Source organism: Choloepus didactylus, chromosome 16, assembly GCF_015220235.1.
Source record: "Choloepus didactylus isolate mChoDid1 chromosome 16, mChoDid1.pri, whole genome shotgun sequence".
Classification (NCBI taxonomy): Eukaryota; Metazoa; Chordata; class Mammalia; order Pilosa; family Megalonychidae; genus Choloepus; species Choloepus didactylus.
This window is the reverse complement of record NC_051322.1, coordinates 1,448,493-1,464,447: the sequence shown is the minus strand read 5'-3', so window position 1 is coordinate 1,464,447 and position 15,955 is coordinate 1,448,493. Positions and strand designations below refer to the sequence as shown.

Genomic DNA, 15,955 nt, shown 5'->3' with positions numbered 1-15,955 from the left:
GGCCGAGGGACTGCCCAGTGGGGGCATCCAGGCGGTGCTAGAGAAGGAGGAATTCGAAGCTTCTGATGGGTTATTTGAGACCTTATTTAATTGTTTCAGTCATGCATGTACGAGATAAAATGTGACCATTTTATTGAAATGTACTTGACTGGCTCTTTTCCTCCTCCACCAAAAGTGAGTAGGGATGGCAGTGCTTATTTTGATCATCTTAAATCACTTTAATAATATCCTGATTTATAACTGTTGGGAATTGAAAGTGATTTATGTATGGAGATGCTGTCCTGATTAATTTTTTTAAAAAGTGATGTGAGATAGTGCTAAGAAATTTCCATTTTTACACACAGAGCAATTGCCAAGTCAGGTCCTTCCTTGTCCTCTCAAGCTGCCGCGGGGTGGGGGTCCTAGTGCACAATCTGTGTGGCTTGTCTTAGGCCCCTGGCAGTGACTCTGTCTCAGGAACGAAACCCAGCGGTGGCTACTGCCCCCACCTTGAGGGATCCAGAGCTTCCGGACAGCAGGGTTTGGCCCTTCCAGAATGAAGGTTTTCTGAGCACTGCCAAGAATTAGGTGGCTCTTCCATATGGAGGATACTGATTTGACTTGAAAACGCCCATGTGCATGTATACACTCCCACATCTATGCTACTGCAGGAGGTGATTTGTCGAGTAAGGCGTCTACTTTTTTAATGTTTGTGAAGTGACAGTGCCCGACTTGGAAGACATGCATGATTTTGGTATAAAGGTTCTAATGTGTGAATATCATTTTATAATTTTATCTTTTAAGACTATCATTTCTCCCAGAAAGTTTCTTGTTAACTTTTAGCTTACTTTGTCGCAAAAGTGAAGTGAAGAATGTCTGTCTCATCACACAGCTGGCTGCTGTTCTAGACTGAATACATTTAGAGGACAAGATTTTACAACTTCCCTTAGTAAACCATTCTCAGTCTCTCCCTACATTTTGGAACTTTGAATTAAACCAAATTTTTAATAAGTATTAAAAATTTAATAAAGTATTAAAAACTTTAAGTTTAAATTCACGAGTATTTTGTGCTTAACAGAGTTGAACTTGATACCTTTTCACATTGTTTGGAGATACTATGATAAAGGTTACCCCACTGGAAACTTTATACTCAAATAGTGATGAGAATGGCAAGGAAGCAGAAGAGTTTGTGTCCTGGAACCATGAGACTGTGGGAACGAGGGTAAATGTAGAATTAAAGTACTTATTGCAGAGATGACGAAAACTATATGGAAATCAAATCAAGATTTTATTATCATTAAAATAGCACATTAAACATTAGTATCCTTTTTAAACCTTGAATCGAGCCTTAAGTCTTGAAATATATTAGTTAATACTACTGAAAACGTTTTTTTAAGAGTGGGAAAGTGATTACTTCAGAGAAGAGAGGGAGGCACATCCTGGGTTAGTCGATACCCAGGGACCTCTGTCACCATTGAAGCCCCTCGTGGTAAGCTGAGAACTGCTGACAACTGATAGCTATACCTTTTCCCCACTTGGAGGGCATTGACTACCTCAGAATATTAATGGTTTTCTCTTGCCAATAACAGCGTCTAAGCGGGGAAGATAATTTCCCTGAGGTTCCAGAAACCATCACACACTTACAACATGCAAGTCTTTGTCAGTATTTTTATGTCAAATCCAAATTTGTATAACTGACCTATTAAAAAAAAAAACAACCCATAGATTAGCCTTAGGTGTGCTATTGGTGTCTGGTAAGTACTAAAACAGCCAGTATTGGCTCTGATTATGTGGAGTTAGTGTAAAAATTTTTTTTTTTTTACATAAGCAATCAACAGTTTTATTTTATTTTTTTTTCATTTTATTGAGATATATTCACATACCACGCAGCCATACAAAACAAATCGTACTTTCGATTGTTTACAGTACCATTACATAGTTGTACATTCATCACCTAAATCAATCCCTGACACCTTCATTAGCACACACACAAAAATAACAAGAATAGTAATTAGAGTGAAAAAGAGCAATTGAAGTAAAAAAGAACACTGGGTGCCTTTGTCTGTTTGTTTCCTTCCCCTATTTTTCTACTCATCCATCCATAAACTAGACAAAGTGGAGTGTGGTCCTTATGGCTTTCCCAATCCCATTGTCACCCCTCATAAGCTACATTTTTATACAACTGTCTTCGAGATTCATGGGTTCTGGGTTGTAGTTTGATAGTTTCAGGTATCCACCACCAGCTACCCCAGTTCTTTGGAACCTAAAAAGGGTTGTCTAAAGTGTGCGTAAGAGTGCCCACCAGAGTGACCTCTCGGCTCCTTTTGGAATCTCTCTGCCACTGAAGCTTATTTCATTTCCTTTCACATCCCCCTTTTGGTCAAGAAGATGTTCTCCATCCCACGATGCCGGGTCTACATTCCTCCCCGGGAGTCATATTCCACGTTGCCAGGGAGATTCACTCCCCTGGGTGTCTGATTCCACGTAGGGGGGAGGGCAGTGATTTCACCTTTCAAGTTGGCTTAGCCAGAGAGAGAGGGCCACATCTGAGCAACAAAGAGGCATTCGGGAGGAGGCTCTTAGGCACAACCATAGGGAGGCCTAGCCTCTCCTTTGCAGCAACCGTCTTCCCAAGGGTAAAACCTATGGTAGAGGGCTCAACCCATCAACCCACCAGTCCCCTATGTCTGTAGTCATGTTAGCAACCATGGAGGTGGGGTAGGCGAATACCCCTGCATTCTCCACAGGCTCCTCAAGGGGGCACTACATCTTTTTTTTTCCTTGTTTTTCTTTTTAACTTCCCCTTCTTTTTTAAATCAACTGTATGAAAAAAAAGTTAAAAAGAAAACAAACATACAATAAAAGAACATTTCAAAGAGACCATAACAAGGGAGTAAGAAAAAGACAACTAACCTAAGATAACTGCTTAACTTCCAGCATGTTCCTACTTTACCCCAAGAAAGTTACATAATATAGCAACATTTCTGTGAACTTGTTCCTACTATATCCATCAGAAATTAACAGACCATAGTCATTCCTGGGCATCCCCAGAACGTTAAATAGCTTATCTGTTCTTCTTGGATTATTGTTCCCCCTTCCTTAATTGCTCTCTATTGCTAGTTCCCCTACATTCTACATTATAAACCATTTGTTTTACATTTTTCAAAGTTCACATTAGTGGTAGCATATAATATTTCTCTTTTTGTGCCTGGCTTATTTCGCTCAGCATTATGTCTTCAAGGTTCATCCATGTTGTCATATGTTTCACGAGATCGTTCCTTCTTACTGCCGCGTAGTATTCCATCATGTGTATGTACCACATTTTATTTATCCACTCATCTGTTGAAGGACATTTGGGTTGTTTCCATCTCTTGGCAATTGTGAATAATGCTGCTATGAACATTGGCGTGCAGATATCTGTTCGTGTCACTGCTTTCCGATCTTCCGGGTATATACCGAGAAGTGCAATCGCTGGATCGAATGGTAACTCTATTTCTAGTTTTCTAAGGAACTGCCAGACTGACTTCCAGAGTGGCTGAACCATTATACAGTCCCACCAACAATGAATAAGAGTTCCAGTTTCTCCACATCCCCTCCAGCATTTGTAGTTTCCTGTTTGTTTAATGGCAGCCATTCTAACCAGTGTTAGATGGTATCTCATTGTGGTCTTAATTTGCATCTCTCTAATAGCTAGTGAAGCTGAACATTTTTTCATGTGTTTCTTGGCCATTTGTATTTCCTCTTCAGAGAACTGTCTTTTCATATCTTTTGCCCATTTTATAATTGGGCTGTCTGTACTTTTGTCATTGAGTTGTAGGATTTCTTTATATATGCAAGATATCAGTCTTTTGTCAGATACATGGTTTCCAAAAATTTTTTCCCATTGAGTTGGCTGCCTCTTCACCTTTTTGAGAAATTCCTTTGCGGTGCAGAAACTTCTAAGCTTGAGGAGTTCCCATTTATCTATTTTTTCTTTTGTTGCTTGTGCTTTGGGTGTAAAGTCTAGGAAGTGACCGCCTAATACAAGGTCTTGAAGATGTTTTCCTACATTATCTTCTAGGAGTTTTATGGTACTTTCTTTTTTTTAAGGGGGCACTACATCTTTTTTTTTTTTTTTTTTTTTTTTTTTTAAATTTCCCTTCTTTTTTCAAATCACCTGTATGAAAAAAAAAGTTAAAAAGAAAACAAACATACAATAAAAGAGCATTTCAAAGAGACCATAGCAAGGGAGTAAGAAAAAGACAACTAACCTAAGATAACTGCTTAACTTCCAACATGTTCCTACTTTACCCCAAGAAAGTTACATAATATAGCAACATTTCAGTGAACTTGTTCCTACTACAACCATCAGAAATTAACAGACAATAGTCATTTCTGGGCATCCCCAGAACGTTAAATAGCTTATCTGTTCTTCCTGGATTATTGTTCCCCCTTCCTTAATTGCTCTCTACTGCTAGTTCCCCTACATTCTACATTATAAACCATTTGTTTTACATTTTTCAAAGTTCACATTAGTGGTAGCATATAATATTTCTCTTTTTGTGCCTGGCTTATTTCGCTCAGCATTATGTCTTCAAGGTTCATCCATGTTGTCATATGTTTCACCAGATCGTTCCTTCTTACTGCCGCGTAGTATTCCATCGTGTGTATATACCACATTTTATTTATCCACTCATCTGTTGAAGGACATTTGGGTTGTTTCCATCTCTTGGCAATTGTGAATAATGCTGCTATGAACATTGGCGTGCAGATATCTGTTCGTGTCACTGCTTTCCGATCTTCCGGGTATATACCGAGGAGTGCAATCGCTGGATCGAATGGTAGCTCTATATCTAGTTTTCTAAGGAACTGCCAGACTGACTTCCAGAGTGGCTGAACCATTATACAGTCCCACCAACAATGAATAAGAGTTCCAATTTCTCCACATCCCCTCCAGCATTTGTAGTTTCCTGTTTGTTTAATGGCAGCCATTCTAACCGGTGTTAGATGGTATCTCATTGTGGTCTTAATTTGCATCTCTCTAATAGCTAGTGAAGCTGAACATTTTTTCATGTGTTTCTTGGTCATTTGTATTTCCTCTTCAGAGAACTGTCTTTTCATATCTTTTGCCCATTTTATAATTGGGCTGTCTGTACTATTGTCATTGAGTTGTAGGATTTCTTTGTATATGCAAGATATCAGTCTTTTGTCAGATACATGGTTTCCAAAAATTTTTTCCCATTGAGTTGGCTGCCTCTTTACCTTTTTGAGAAATTCCTTTGAGGTGCAGAAACTTCTAAGCTTGAGGAGTTCCCATTTATCTATTTTCTCTTTTGTTGCTTGTGCTTTGGGTGTAAAGTCTAGGAAGTGGCCTCCTAATACAAGGTCTTGAAGATGTTTTCCTACATTATCTTCTAGGAGTTTTATGGTACTTTCTTTTATATTGAGAACTTTGGTCCATTTTGAGTTAATTTTTGTGTAGGGGGTGAGGTAGGGGTCCTCTTTCATTCTTTTGGATATGGATATCCAACTCTCCCAGCCCCATTTGTTGAAAAGACCATTATGGCTCAGTTCGGTGACTTTGGGGGCCTTATCAAAGATCAGTCGGCCATAGATCTGAGGGTCTATCTCTGAATTCTCAATTCGATTCCATTGATCTATATGTCTATCTTTGTGCCAGTACCATGCTGTCTTGGCAACTGTGGCTTTATAATAAGCTTCAAAGTCAGGGAGTGTAAGTCCTCCCACTTCGTTTTTTCTTTTTTAGAGTGTCTTTAGCAATTCGAGGCATCTTCCCTTTCCAAATAAATTTGATAACTAGCTTTTCCAAGTCTGCAAAGTAGGTTGTTGGAATTTTGATTGGGATTGCATTGAATCTGTAGATGAGTTTGGGTAGAATTGACATCTTAATGACATTTAGCCTTCCTATCCATGAACATGGAATATTTTTCCATCTTTTAAGGTCCCCTTCTATTTCTTTTAGTAGAGTTATGTAGTTTTCTTTGTATAGGTCTTTTACATCTTTGGTTAAGTTGATTCCTAGGTACTTGATTTTTTTAGTTGCTATTGAAAATGGTATCTTTTTCTTGAGTGTCTCTTCAGTTTCTTCATTTCTAGCATATAGAAACATTACTGACTTATGTGCATTAATCTTGTATCCCGCTACTTTGCTAAATTTGTTTATTAGCTCTAGTAGGTGTATCGTTGATTTCTCAGGGTTTTCTAGATATAAGATCATATCATCTGCAAACAATGACAGTTTTACTTCTTCTTTTCCAATTTGGATGCCTTTTATTTCTTTGTCTTGCCGGATTGCCCTGGCTAGCACTTCCAGCACAATGTTGAATAACAGTGGTGACAGCGGGCATCCTTGTCTTGTTCCTGATCTTAGAGGGAGGGCTTTCAGTCTCTCACCATTGAGTACTATGCTGGCTGTGGGTTTTTCATATATGCTCTTTATCATGTTGAGGAAGTTTCCTTCAATTCCTACCTTTTGAAGTGTTTTTATCAAAAAGGGATGTTGGATTTTGTCAAATGCTTTTTCAGCATCTATTGAGATGATCAATTGATTTTTCCCTTTCGAGTTTTTAATGTGTTGTAATACATTGATTGTTTTTCTTATGTTGAACCATCCTTGCATGCCTGGAATGAACCCCACTTGGTCATGGTGTATGATTTTTTTAATGTGTCTTTGGATTCGATTTGCAAGTATTTTGTTGAGGATTTTTGCATCTATATTCATTAGGGAGATTGGCCGGTAGTTTTCCTTTTTTGTAGCATCTTTGCCTGGTTTTGGTATTAGATTGATGTTAGCTTCATAAAATGAGTTAGGTAGTGTTCCATTTTTTTCAATGTTTTGAAAGAGTTTGAGTAAGATTGGTGTCAGTTCTTTCTGGAAAGTTTGGTAGAATTCCCCTGTGAAGCCATCTGGCCCTGGGCATTTATTTGTGGGAAGATTTTTGATGACTGATTGGATCTCTTTGCTTGTGATGGGTTGGTTGAGGTCTTCTATTTCTTCTCTGGTCAGTCTAGGTTGTTCATATGTTTCCAGGAAATTGTCCATTTCTTCTACATTATCCAGTTTGTTGCCATACAGTTGTTCATAATATCCTCTTATAATTTTTTTAATTTCTTCAGGATCTGCAGTTATGTCACCTTTTTCATTCATTATTTTGTTTATATGGGTCTTCTCTCTTTTTGATTTTGTCAGTCTAGCTAGGGGCTTGTCAATCTTGTTGATCTTCTCAAAGAACCAACTTTTGGTGATATTTATCCTTTCTATTGTTTTTTTGTTCTCTATGTCATTTATTTCTGCTTTAATCCTTGTTATTTCTTTTCTTCTACTTGGTTTAGGATTGGTTTGCTGTTCATTTTCTAGCTTCTTCAGTTGATCCATTAGTTCTTTGATTTTGGCTCTTTCTTCCTTTTTAATATATGCGTTTAGTGCTATAAATTTCCCCCTTAGCACTGCTTTTGCTGCATCCCATAGGTTTTGGTATGTTGTGTTCTCATTTTCATTCGTCTCTATATATTTAGCAATTTCTCTTGCTATTTCTTCTTTAACCCACTGATTGTTTAGGAGTGTGTTGTTTAACCTCCAGGTATTTGTGAATTTTCTAAGTCTCTGATGGTTATTGACTTCTAATTGTATTCCATTGTGGTCAGAGAATGTGCTTTGAATAATTTCAATCTTTTTAAATTTATTGAGGCTTGTTTTATGTCCCAGCATATGATCTATTCTGGAGAAAGTTCCGTGAGCACTAGAAAAGTATGTGTATCCGGGTGATTTGGGATGTAATGTCCTGTAGATGTCTGTTAAATCTAATTCATTTATCAGATTGTTTAGGTTTTCAATTTCCTTATTGGTCTTCTGTCTGGTTGATCTATCTATAGGAGAGAGTGATGTGTTGAAGTCTCCCACAATTATTGTGGAAACATCAATTGCTTCCTTTAGTTTTGCCAATGTTTCTCTCATGTATTTTGTGGCACCTTGATTGGGTGCATAGACATTTACGATTGTTATTTCTTCTTGCTGAATTGCCCCTTTTATTAGTATGTAGTGGCCTTCTTTGTCTCTCAAAACATCCCTGCATTTGAAGTCTATTTTATCTGAGATTAATATTGCTACACCTGCTTTCTTTTGGCTGTAGCTTGCATGAAATATTTTTTTCCATCCTTTCACTTTCAATTTCTTTGTGTCCCTGTGTCTAAGATGAGTCTCTTGTATGCAACATATTGATGGTTCATTTTTTTTGATCCATTCTGCGAATCTATATCTTTTAATTGGGGAGTTTAATCCATTTACATTCAACGTTAAAACCGTGAAGGCATTTCTTGAATCGGCCATCTTATCCTTTGGATTATGTTTGCCATATTTTTCCCTCTCTCTATTAATATCCTTTATTGTACCCATACCGAATCTCTTTAGTACTGAACCTTTCTCCAAGTCTCTCTGTCCTGTCTTTGTTTCTCTGTCTGTAGGGCTCCCTTTAGTATCTCCAGTAGGGCAGGTCTCTTGTTAGCAAATTCTCTCAGCATTTCTTTGTCTGTGAAAAATTTAAGCTCTCCCTCAAATTTGAAGGAGAGCTTTGCTGGATAAAGTATTCTTGGCTGGAAATTCCTCTCTCTCAGAATTTTAAATATATCGTGCCATTGCCTTCTCGCCTCCATGGTGGCTGCTGAGTAGTCACTACTTAGTCTTATGCTGTTTCCTTTGTATGTGGTGAATTGCTTTTCTCTTGCTGCTTTCAGAACTTGCTCCTTCTCTTCTATGTTTGACAGTGTGATCAGTATATGTCTCGGAGTGGGTTTTTTTGGATTTATTCTATTTGGAGTTCGCTGAGCATTTATGATTTGTGTATTTATGTTGTTTAGAAGATTTGGGAAGTTTTCCCCAACAATTTCTTTGAATACTCTTCCTAGACCTTTACCCTTTTCTTCCCCTTCTGGGACACCAATGAGTCTTATATTCGGACGCTTCATATTATCTATCATATCCCTGAGGTCCATTTCGAGTTTTTCAATTTTTTTCCCCATTCTTTCTTTTATGCTTTCATTTTCCATTCTGTCATCTTCCAGGTCACTGATTCGTTGTTCAACTTCCTCTAGTCTTGTACTATGAGTGTCCAGAATCTTTTTAATTTGGTCAACAGTTTCTTTAATTTCCATAAGATCATCCATTTTTTTATTTAGTCTTGCAATGTCTTCTTTATGCTCTTCTAGGGTCTTCTTGATTTCCTTCATATCCCGTACTAGGGTCTCATTGTTCATCTTTAGTTCTTTGAGTAGCTGCTCTAGGTGTGTCTCTTCTGGTCTTTTGATTTGGGTGCTTGGGCTTGGGTTATCCATATCATCTGGTTTTTTCATATGCTTTATAATTTTCTGTTGTTTTTGGCCTCGTGGCATTTGCTGTCCTTGATAGGGTTCTTTTAGGGTTTGTAGACCAGTTGAAGTCCTTATCTCTAATTTATCAGATCTACAGCTTCGTGGAGTACACTTTCTCTAACTAACCAGCAGGTGGCGTCCACGAGCCACCTGTTCTCCACAAGCCAGATCTCCCCTGCTTAGCCTTTTTGGTGAGTGGGGGAGTGAGTCTTGTGGGGCCCAATTGGTGTCCCAAGCTTGCGTGTGTAGTTGGTGTTGCCTGCCCTGTATGTGGGGCGTGTTTCTGGGCAGTCGGGGAGGGGGGGTGGCCCTAACAATCAAATCTCCCTGATGATCCTAGAGTTTTAAAGCTACTGCAATAGTCTAATCCTTCAGTTCAGTCCTGCCACAGTTTGTCTCTGCCACTGACCCACAAGTCTTTGGTATTGGCGTATGGCTCCTGAGACTTGCAAGTGGGCCCCTCTTCCAGGCTGTGCACCCCGGGTCCTCTGTTGAGGGATGACTGTGCTATGTCACAGGTGAGTGCCGTCCCCCCAGGGCAGTTCTGGGCTGCTGGGCTGTGTTGGGAGGCTCCCAGTCTGCTCAAATGATGGCTGAATGGGGCTCTGTTAATTCACACTGCTCCCCCTTCCCAGCTCTGGGACATTCAGCTGAGGTTGCAGGGAAGGCTAATGTCCACGCCCAGTTTTGTGGTGTGTGCCTGTTATTTGAAGCACTTCCGTCACACTGGGTTGTCTGGGGCAGCTCTGGGCTATGGGGCTGGCGATGGGCAGGAGTGTTTCCTGTCCACCAGGATGGTGGCTGTGAGCGGACACCCCCCTTTTCTTGGGAAGTTGTGTTGTTTAGTGAATTTTCTCAGCCACTGGATTATTGCCTTTTGTCTCAGAGCTCTCTTATTTCTGCTCTTGACTTGACGTGCCCAAATTTCAATTCTTTGAAGCTTTCTGTATTGAGCTTCTTAGAGTAATTGTTTTAGAAAAAGCAAAAAGGATTTAAAAAAGAAAAAAAAAAAACGGCCCTCCTCAGAGATCTAATGGGTTATTGAAATGCTAATAGACAAAGCAACCAGGGCCATTAAGGAAAGGTGCCCTGGGCAGAGAGATCAGCCTTGCTTCGGGATTTGCATATGCGCCTCAAGGCCTGATCTCCGCCCTTCCCCTTTCTGTGTTCACCAGAACTCCAAAAATCCTCTGCTTTTACTTTGGAGCTTCTCGTGTTGTTTTCCTTCTATGCCCGTCTCCTCTCTGCTGGGCTGGCTGCTCTCAGAGTCTCTGGTGTCTGGCCTCAGTCTATCTATGGTTGGAGTTTGAATCAGTAGAATGAGTTTCCGTTGAGAGCAGCCACTGCAATTCTCCCTTCTCCTTCCTGTAGCTGACAGCCCCTCCTCCCCCGGGACTGAGCCTGGCAGGGAGGGGCGCGGGTCCCCTGGCCGCAAAAACTTACAGATTTCGCTGATCTCAGCAGTTCCACGTTTTCATGAGTGTTGTATGAAGTATGCCCAAAGACAGATTGCTCTGTGGTGTCCAGTCCACGCAGTTCCTGGCTTTTTACCTACTTTCCTGGAGGAGTAACTAAAACATACAGCTCACCAGTCTGCCATCTTGCCCCGCCTCTGGTACTTTCTTTTATATTGAGATCTTTGGTCCATTTTGAGTTAATTTTTGTGTAGGGTGTGAGGTAGGGGTCCTCTTTCTTTCTTTTGGATATGAGTCGTAATGGTCTTTTCAACAAATGGGGCTGGGAGAGTTGGATATCCATATCCAAAAACTTTTTAAAAAATCATATAAAATATGTGTTTTTTGTTTCATGCAGATGCTGTGATTGGCTGATAAATATTTGTCAGAGAAAGAAAGAACTGAAAGCTCGCACAGTCTGGCTTGGATGTCCTGAAAAGTGTGAAGAGAAACATCCCAGAAATTCTATAAAAAATCAAAAATACAATGTGTTTACCTTTATACCTGGGGTAAGACTATTAAATTCCTGAAGAAAAGTTGCCTACCAGAGGTTGTTGGCTTCCTGAAATATCCTATTGAGACTCTAAGTCACTGGTTCTTTGTTCTTAATTTTTTTCCTGGTTAACTGTGGCATATCCAAGTTAGCGTCCTTTTGCTGTGAACCATGTGTATTTCAGATAATTATGAAATAACTTACGACTTTCCAATGGCTGTATCATGGAGTTCAACTTAACATTTAAAATTTGGTTATTGCCTTTAGTTTTGATAAATCATTGTATTTATATTATTGCAGAAATATATGATTTGCAGAAGTAATGAACTGATGCTAGGTAAAAAATATCAAAAAATAATTCATTAATTTTGTTTGGCTGAGGGAAAACTGGAAATGTAATGTTTAAATCCTGCCAAGGAGCTTCATAATGAAAGTAAAGCGATTTTTCTTTAAACACAAAAATGAGGCAGTACCAAAATTTCCATAATATAACTGTTTTTATAGATATCTTTTCTACTTTAATTTGTAATTTCAGGCATGGTTATGTTGTTAGATTATTTGTGATCTTTAATTAGGCATTATACTAAATTTAAATACTGAACTTTATGTATTTTGTTTACTTATTTCTGCCTTAAATTACAAAACTGAGTTTATATGTGTTTAGAATAGTGGAATCAATTTTGTGGATCATTGCCTATTTTAATAGCCAGATTTATTTATTTTTCTAAAGGCAAAAGGAGGCTGGTACTGACTATATTGTTCTATCAAAGTTCTTGGTCTAGGCATTGACTTTTATTCTATTTTGCAAGAAAATCTCTTGGTTACTTGGAATGAGGGCTGCTTTATCTTTTATGTTTTAATTTAAATAATCTTGCTGACTTTATATTGAGCATTGATCCCCCCGTTCTATCCAATAGTTGCCAACGCTTGGTATCTAATATGCTTCTTTATTAAAACACACAAAACTAATGGCTCCATAATTAAAAGACAGATCTTTTGTCAGGACAATAAAACGTAAACTGTCTTTCAGTCAGATAAATATTCTCCTCTTTATTGAATGAAGCTACTGTTTTCTCGTTAGGTTTAAATTATTAAATACTCACAGATTAATTAAGCATTGTACATTTTCCTAAAGGTCACAAAGTTCATTAAGTAGACAGTAAAGTATTGATTTTAGTGGTTTGAAAGCAGCAGTTAAGCTTTACTTTGGTAAGTCACATTCATCCAGCCTGCTTAGATTGGCCCTCACTTGAAAATACCTGTTGATATGCTGTAAGACTGTTACCGTGTGCATGACTTTTTTCTTAGATTGTCTCTTAAATTGGTCTTTTCATCTAAAATGTAGTATTTTAGAAACATTTGGTAATTGCACAGTAGGAATTCTATTCCATTTTAGCACAAATGGCAGTTTCTGAATTGCTAATAGATATAATTTATGCTCACTGAGATTTTAAAGAAATCAGTGAGGAAAAAGAGAGCTTTCTCTCCTGCTGAGATTAATTTATGAAATAATTCAAAACATTTTCAGAAAGCAGTTGAACGTGATTGTGAATATAAACGTGTTATCAATGTAAATGATTTTTCAGTCACATATAACTGTATGATGATGCAAATAACTTCATTATATAAAAACTGTGGTTCCAAACTTTTTAAATCAACAGTAAGAAATTAACCCATTGCTCTGTTCTTGGTGAAATTTCCATACCTTTCAATAGTGCATTAAACAAAATGGATCCAAGGAGATTTTGATTTGCAAGTTTGCAGGTTGCAAGTTTACAAGTTTGATTGTAATTGTAGTGTGCTGTTTGAATTCTTCTTACATGAGGTCTGTTCCATTTTAATTTTCAATTTAAATCTGATAATTAGAGGCATTTGTAAATAGAGGTCTGTTAGTATACTAGATCTTGGGTTTTCTTCCTTAAAGATAACTATTTGATTTCAATAAAAAACAAAACTTGAAGTATTGGCATTCCTAACTGTCAACTGCCAAGAGACTATAAAGAATATACAGATAGTTGTCTCTCTGAAAATTGGTCTGTGATTTACATATTTTTACATTTTATCAGTATTTTATACTTTGAGGGAGGTAAATGCTTAAGGAAATGAAGGAACTTTATTTTATGAAGTCATACCCATGCATGTTTTGTTTGTTCACTCAAATTTGTAAAGCTCTCCATGCTTAGGAGATGTGTCACATTTTATTTATTTATTTTTTAGCACTTCATAAATGTAAGGTTAATAAGACTCTTCCATTATAAAATTTTGTGAGTTATCAAGGTATACATTTGTATAAATATATTTACTGCCTTGCTAATACAGTGAAGGGTTTAACTATTTAGTTTTCTTTGACATGCATGTAAGGCTGTATAGAAGATGAATGTAGAGCATTGGAAAATTTCATGTGAGAAAATGGAGAACTAAATTTAGACTACGTCTTTAATATACTTAAAAAGTTCTAATTGACTTTTTTTTTTTAAGTTATTTAAAATGTGATTTGGGAGTAACCTGACCTCACTTTATATGTAATATAGCTATTCAAAAGCCAAGATGAAAATTAATCAGTATACTGTGAATCAGGACATATTCTCATTGTTTGATGGAGATGTGATTAAATAGTGTGCTGATTTAATTTATTTAATTGAAATATTAAAGAGTTTCTTTGGAGAAATTGTGTTAATTTTCTCTTTTCCTTTTTAGGTTTTATATGAACAATTCAAGTTTTTCTTGAATCTCTATTTTCTGGTGGTATCCTGCTCACAGTTTGTACCAGCGTTGAAAATAGGCTATCTCTACACCTACTGGGCTCCTCTGGTAAAAGAAAAGACTTCTACAATTAAGTTAAACTATTGAATATCTTAGAATGTAGTTGTAAGGATTGGGGTGGTTAACAGATACATTGATTGGATTTTAAAACATGGATGGTATTGTTGCTGTTTACTGTAGAACTTGTATTAAAAGCCTTTAAAGAATTCTGATATCTGAACTTCCTTTGAGCCCTGTTGGAAGTGTGGCAGCCTTGTCCTGGCTGCCGAGCACCGGGGCTCTAGGTGTCCTTGGCTGTGGAGGTCAGGCTACAAGCGAGCCCCGTTGCCAGCTCCTGAGGCCTCATCGGGCCTCACGTGCTTGACCCCCTCCTTTGCTAACCGAGCTGGTGGGAGCGATGCTGTGAGGGTTGCGCCTGTGTTCAGTTAGTCTTTCTGCGTCCTGGCAGATGGGCAATATTTTCTTTGGCTGATGGTGAAAATTCTAAAGTAGCAGTATAGATAATTTCTGGTTGACAGCTCAGTATATGAAGTTTTTCAAATGGCAAATGATTCTTACTGATGTTCGTATTTCAAACTTACATTATCTTGGTAGTTTTCCTTATGCAGCTTGTGCAGACAAGTTGTGTGTCCTCTGTTCCTTCACCTAGTTAAATGTACTGCTCCCTGTTTTGGTTTTTCCCTTTTGGTCACATTCCCCCAGTAAAGAACATATGGTGACCTCTTGTTCATGTAAACTTTATTGTAGAGTGGAGAAATGAAAGTAACTTTCTATGTAATGTAAATACAAATTTATTAGTAAATATACCTTTACCAGTTATTAAATTAGCAAAATTGAAAGAAATATTGGTGTTGAGCATCAGTGAGAATGTAGAAGTGTGGGTATTCATCTGCTGTTAGTTTAAATATATATATCTGTATAGCCTTCTTGGTGAGTAGTTTATGTATATCAAAGGCCTTAAAAATGGATTCAGCATTTTTATTTGAGGAATTGATCTTAAAGAAGTAATGATTGATCATGGATAGTAAAAACTGTTATTTTTTATGACAAAAATTATTTTTAATAAATGCCTAACAGTGGATTGTTTAAACTGTTCTATATCCCATGCACATACTTCAATATTGTGTAGCTTTAAAGAGTGAAGTTCAGAAAAAGTATTTGATAACATTAAGGTATTAAAAGGTGGACTAAAATGTGTATAGCGTGAAATACCCATTTCTTTTGATCAGCCAATAATGGTTTCCTTTGTGTTGAGCCCTGTCCTGTCCTTGGCAGTGTTGATGCAGTGGGAGCGAGACAGATGGAATCTTTTCCTGCTGGAGTTTATATTCTAGGGGAGAAAGATAGTACATGAGTAGATAGGTAATGTCAGGTAACGATCTGGCTGTAAAGTACAAAATAGGCAGCAGAATAAGGGGAGAGAGAATGCTGGGCATGGTTGTTTCAGATAGGTGCTCAAGGAAGGCCCTCTGGGGAGGTGGCATTCAAGTGACACCCGGGTGACAGCACGCTGCGCACCTGCTGGGGGAAGAGTTGCAGACAGAAGGGACAGCAGTGGCAGAAGGTCTCGGGGCTGGAGGATGCTTGGCCTGTGCTAGTCCTTGTGGCTGCGATGCTGTGAATGTGGCTGAGAGGGCTGGGGAGCAAGGCCGGAGGAGGCAGGTCTCCCAGAGGGCCCTGTGGGCAAGGGAAGAGAACGGGGAAAACTCACGGACATTGTCCTGAGCGGGACACAGAGCCACACGTCTGTGTGTCTACCGCATGGGTCACACTGAGAAGAAACATGAGGGATGAACAACAGAGTATTAAAAAGTTGGTGTTAAAGCTGGGTAGCCATGGGGAGAGATTATAGGTGACCTTTTCTTTCTTTTCCACTTCCCTCCCCACCAGAGGTAACTTCTTT

General features: G+C 38.3%; 1 protein-coding gene across 8 annotated transcripts in view; it reads left to right on the top strand.

Annotated features, from left to right (window-relative positions):
- Positions 1-15,955, top strand: part of ATP9B (ATPase phospholipid transporting 9B (putative)) — a 415,099-nt gene that overhangs the window by 49,889 nt on the left and 349,255 nt on the right. For 7 of the 8 annotated variants that reach the window (XM_037805661.1, XM_037805663.1, XM_037805662.1 and 4 more), the window contains exons 3-4: positions 11,155-11,305; positions 13,987-14,100. In XM_037805661.1, the coding sequence (XP_037661589.1) occupies positions 11,155-11,305; positions 13,987-14,100 (265 nt within the window). Of the gene's footprint in view, positions 1-11,154; positions 11,306-13,986; positions 14,101-15,955 lie in introns of those variants that run through there. The other variant, XM_037805664.1, reaches the window with a different exon arrangement.